At 36.8% G+C, this 5,248-nt stretch overlaps 1 protein-coding gene across 2 annotated transcripts; it reads left to right on the top strand.

Annotated features, from left to right (window-relative positions):
* The first annotated feature begins 3,492 nt into the window (after positions 1-3,492).
* On the top strand, positions 3,493-4,825 carry LOC122641552 (EKC/KEOPS complex subunit bud32-like). 2 transcript variants are annotated; one of them, XM_043834824.1, is made up of 6 exons: positions 3,493-3,642; positions 3,735-3,848; positions 3,964-4,242; positions 4,346-4,459; positions 4,548-4,620; positions 4,736-4,825. In XM_043834824.1, the coding sequence occupies exons 1-6, from the start codon at positions 3,580-3,582 to the stop codon at positions 4,771-4,773; spliced, it is 681 nt and encodes a 226-aa protein (XP_043690759.1). In that variant the 5' UTR covers positions 3,493-3,579; the 3' UTR covers positions 4,774-4,825. The 2 variants fall into 2 exon arrangements, with proteins under 2 accessions (XP_043690759.1, XP_043690761.1); XM_043834826.1 differs by lacking the exon at positions 3,735-3,848 and having other exon boundaries at positions 3,518-3,642.
* The last annotated feature ends 423 nt before the right edge of the window (positions 4,826-5,248 follow it).

Genomic DNA, 5,248 nt, shown 5'->3' with positions numbered 1-5,248 from the left:
ATAAGGGAAGTACTAAGAATTTTGCAATGAAAATATAGGGGATGCTTATTTAAGCATAAATACACATGTATGAATGATATACTGTCTAAAAAAAAGAAAAAGACAAAGTGGTAGTTTGGTTTTCATCCTATTTTGCCAGTGTGTAGCATAAGTAATGTGTCTTTTCACTGATATAAGTTATTGAGCGCACAACTAAAATATTGACATTAAGTAATTTATTCATATTAATATCCATGCACTTTCTTGAGAAAATAGATCCTAACGTGGTTAATATATCATTATATGGGCCGAACAAATCCAATTTCAACCTAGCGTTTTTGGGTAAATGGGTTTCAAGAAAGTTGGAGTTATGAAGTTGAAGCAAAGATGTTTCAATCTTGCAAAACTTCAACACACTTTCATATTATGATATGAATCTCATGTAATCACAAATACATTGCTTACATCTAGCAAAAGAAATGAACCAACATTATAAGTTTCAGGCAAGTCTTGAAGTTTCAACCCGAATGTCTCTTTGCAATCTTGTTGTTGGAGCTTAGATAAGTTTGGGAGAGGTTTGATCTCCAACAATTTGAAGCATTTTTGGCAATTTCGATTCATTTCCCATTTTCGTGAACTATTACATTCATTATATATTGCATGTGATTTCAATTTAAGGTCTAGAGAAACTAGAATATTTTGCCAAATTTCGACCATTTCGATTGAAAATTTCAAACATTACTGAAGGCAAAATGTTTCTTAAAGAAAAATTTCCCAGAAAAAGAAGGCTCACTTTTGGGAAAGTCAGACTAAGAAACATGAGTAATAGGTGCTATGGAGAATACATGGAGTAACCTTACTGATATTGCAAAAAACCTGGTTGTAACCTTACCCCAAATTACCTGACAACATAATCTGCTCTATTGGAATGCAGAGCAATCAGGAACTGAATTAAAGATGTCTAAAACACAAGCAGGAAAGTAGATTGATTTGGTATAGGATAGAAAATAAAGATACTTTATCAACCAGTATAAATCAAGGAACCAACAGCCAAAATACCTTCCAATTTATTTTCTTCAGCCGGTTTATTGATTGTGTTCTTATAACTTGGATTTTCCTTATCATTCCCATTTGCAGCCTCTGAATCTGAGTCGGAAAATAAAGATTCATCAGATGACAAAACATCCACTTGGTTGCTCTCCATGGCATTAAGAAAATATCCTGGATCAAATAAACATATACAGGCACCCAAATAATCAGATCTTGCAGAGAGCTGACATGAAATAATGAGCGGAACTTAAAATCCAGTCACAACAATGCAGTAACCTGATTTGGTGCACCATTTTTATGATGTATCTCCTATTCAAAACATATCACAAACATAAGGAGGGCACAAACTGGAAAAGAAGTGTCAGTCATCATAAGATTAGAAACGAACTTAAACCTTAAAAAAGAAGACACACTATAAGAGCAAAGGTGGGTAAAATGATTACTACGTTTAAGGATGAAAAAGATTCAACCCTTCTATCCCAAAATGCAAGACTACTTGTAGCAGAAGTTTGGAACAGAGATTTGGTTTTCCCCTTGGAACAAAATTATCCCATTCAACCACTCCTCTCCGGCCATTTTTGATCGCCAACACCAATCAATGCTGCCCATTAGATTAGTCATTGTTCTTCTATCAGGGTATTGATTGGGTTGCTCTGCTGCTACCTCATTCTGCAAAGAATGAACAACTTACTTTAGTATGTAAAAGAGATGTCTTGGAAGAAGATACGAGTCTTGCTTGAATTAACATTTGGTGTCAACCCACTTAGCTAATGTTCTCAATCCTCAAACGCGATGAAATGGTCCATATCTTGATACAGTGTCCTTCCTGAGTCCATTGTTCGATCACCTGCAACTTACTTTTGTCTTATTTTTCCAGGCAGAAAAGAGAGGAAGTGATTAGAGAGGAAGGGCCTATTTGCAAGGACAGGGAGCTGGGAGTTGCAGGGGAGGGAGGGGTCGAGTTGCAGAACTGGATTGCCCTGTCTGCGAGAAGTGATCAAGGGAGAGAAGAGAAAGGTTCGTTTTCGAGTCGGAAGGGATAGGGAAGAGAGTAGTAAATTTACATCCTTAGCCCCTTGTAAGTAACTGACACGTCAACATTTTAGGGAGAGTTTTGGGATTATAATCTACACTCAAAAGCGCCAAAATCCCCGAAAATTTCTCTCAGTTTCTGTGGTTTTGGAACCCTAGTCCCCTGCCTCCTCCTTCTCCTTCTTAATCGATTGCAGCGGCGGCCGGCGCTTCTCCGTTTCAGTTCCCAGTCGATTGCAGCAGTGGCAGGCGGGTCTCTTCTCTGTAAGTCCCTTCCTGTTCTCCGTATTTGCCATGAGTCTTGGTATTTATTTACTTCAAGGCCAAATAATTCACGAAACAATTACATTCCCTACGCATACTCAGCATTAAAGAAGTCATAGAAACAAATAATTGGAACCCAACAGTAAAAGCTTCTGATCCATAAACATATAGGTTTGTTGTATGTTGATTGAACATGAAGGGTAATAGAAAAGCTTCAAGTTCTAGACATTGTTGTGATAAGAATTACCTCACTTACACAATAGAAAGTGATGTATGGGTGTCTAGGACAGTTCTCTTTATTAATAACTTTCACAACTGTTATGCCGTTAAGCTTTTCTTGCACTTGACAAGCACATTCTTGCTGGTGGGTATATTTATTCTTTCGGCATATGGATTATCCCCATTTTTCAGGGTTGCCTTAGCTTGCTCCATCTTCTTGAGATGGATGCTCATAGGGCATTTCCCATTTTTATAGGAACTTTTGTACCAGAAAGAATGAATCTCTAATTATAGCCCCTTTGGGTAGCCTAGGTGCATATGAAAGTTTGTATCTTTAAGTTTTACACCATGATCCCAGGCTTTGGGAGTCTAAAGCCACGACGACTATTTATTGTAAAGGTAGAGGAATGGACAGGGTTCAAATAAGGGTTCCTAGCCTCCAATGTTACAGTCCTCCCCTTTACATTTAAGTCTACTCACCAAACCGTATCCCAACTACTGAGGTTAATATTCCGATTGAAATTTAAACTATAGTTTGATAGTGGTATTAGTTGGGTGAACATATGACCTTCTAGTGTGTAAAGTCCTTTTGTGTTTAGATATTTTAGACGGGCTATGAATTGGGTTTCATGTTCATTGTAGCATCTTGGCAGATGTCAAAGTTTTGTGTAGCTTTATGGTTCTTTGGGTCAGAGTTCTCTAGTTTAGTGGTTGTTGTAGTTTCTTGCATGCTAAATCCTATGTTGTAGAGAGCGCTTTATGATCTTGCAGTGTTTTGTTTTTCTGTTCTTGTATATTTAATTCATATTTGTCCCATTCAGGGAACAAGACAATTAATAAAATAGAAATATGATCAATGGTTAACCTCCCCAAATCCCACCCCCCCCCCCCCACCCAAAAAAAAAACCATTGACAGTGTATTTCATAGAAGCATTCCTTGTTTGCCTTGACCTTTTCCTTGCCTTTTAATTCTCTACATTTAATTACAGCTAGTCATAAGGTCAAGGAGTTTTAAGTTGATCTGAACTTTTCACTATGGAGATCAACCAGGACGGAAAAAAGAGTTCCCTCATTTTATTGAAGCAGGGGGCCGAAGCTGTGAGTGAAGTTACATAATTTCATTTTGAGAACATTATTCTGATGTGAATTACTTAGCAGTTTCTGATGGTAGTTTTGGCATTCTTTCTTAGAGAGTGTTTGAGTCAACATTTATGGGAAGGAGGTCAATTATTAAGGAACGTTTCTCAAAGAAGTACAGGCATCCATCTTTAGACACTAAACTGACCCATAAACGCTTGAACACGGTCAGTTTCTTGCAGAAGAGTTGCTTCCCTACTCTTTTTTTGTCGGTATGCTTACTACACATGATTGGATGTTCCAATTTTTTGTTTTTTTTAATCATGGTTGTCTCTGATGCAGGAAGCACGTTGCATGACGAAAGCAAGACGGCTTGGTGTTTCCACTCCAGTATTGTATGCTTTGGATACTGTGCTGCATACCCTAACATTTGAATACGTGGAAGGCCGTGTTGTCAAAGAAATTTTTCTAGATTTTGGGTTGAATGGTCTTAACCAGGAACTAATGAATGACATCACAACACAGATTGGTGATGCAATTGGAAAATTACATGATGGTGGTCTGATTCATGGTGATTTGACAACATCAAATATGTTATTCCGAAATGGTACCAACGAGTTGGTGAGATCATATATCCAACTTTCCAAATTTACCAAATTTACACACATTTCATGCTTATAAATTGTGTTAAACGTTGACCTCTGGCCATCTTGGCTTTTCTCAGATTCTAATAGACTTTGGTTTGAGCTTTACATCAACACTACCAGAAGATAAAGCTGTTGACTTGTATGTACTTGAGAGAGCTTTACTCTCAATGCATTCGTCTTGTGGGAATGTGGTAAGTCAAAAAGATCTTGATCCTTTATTGTTCTTCCTATTTTCTTCATAAAACTCAAATATTCTGTTGGTTTTACATTTTTGCATAGATGGATCAGATACTAGCTGCATACAGGAAAACATCAAAGCAATGGTCTTCCACATTTAACAAGCTAGGCCAAGGTGCTGCCACATACTTGATCCTTTGTCAGTTTTGGAGATGATTGCTATTTAGATTTTGTATGCTTATTCATTTTCTTTATCTCTTTTTTTTTTTTTTTTTTAAATCTTTTTGCAGTACGACAGAGAGGTCGGAAGCGCACCATGGTTGGATGAGCCCTCTTCAACATAATCACCTGCACATTTAGTAATCCGTAAGGGGGGAGAGGAAAAATGCTTTTTAGAGTATTCAACACTACAATATGACAATTAAATTGCTTGAATCGTATATGCTGGTGCTCATTGTCTCTAACTTTTTTGTATTAATAGTTCTTTATAATTTCATATGGAGCCAAATTTGATGTTAACTAAAACTGAAAACTCCCTAAATTTGGGGTTGCTACCTATGGTTGAACTATAGCTTCTCCTAAAATGAATTACTCATGCATTCCATCTAATTGTAATTTTCACCCAATTTTTTGACAAAAAAAAAAAGGATTTTAACTGCCATACAAATGCATATTTAAAAGAAAAAAAGAAAAGAAATAGAAAGAAAGAAAAATTAAAATTTGAGAGCCTTCAAATGAATCATGTAATGGACCACTGATTCCCTATTTTGCGGATGCCTATTCATACTCTAGATCAAACAAAA

Source organism: Telopea speciosissima, chromosome 10, assembly GCF_018873765.1.
Source record: "Telopea speciosissima isolate NSW1024214 ecotype Mountain lineage chromosome 10, Tspe_v1, whole genome shotgun sequence".
NCBI classification, from domain to species: domain Eukaryota; kingdom Viridiplantae; phylum Streptophyta; class Magnoliopsida; order Proteales; family Proteaceae; genus Telopea; species Telopea speciosissima.
Note: the sequence above shows the minus strand (reverse complement) of the source record. Positions and strands in the feature narration are given on the sequence as shown.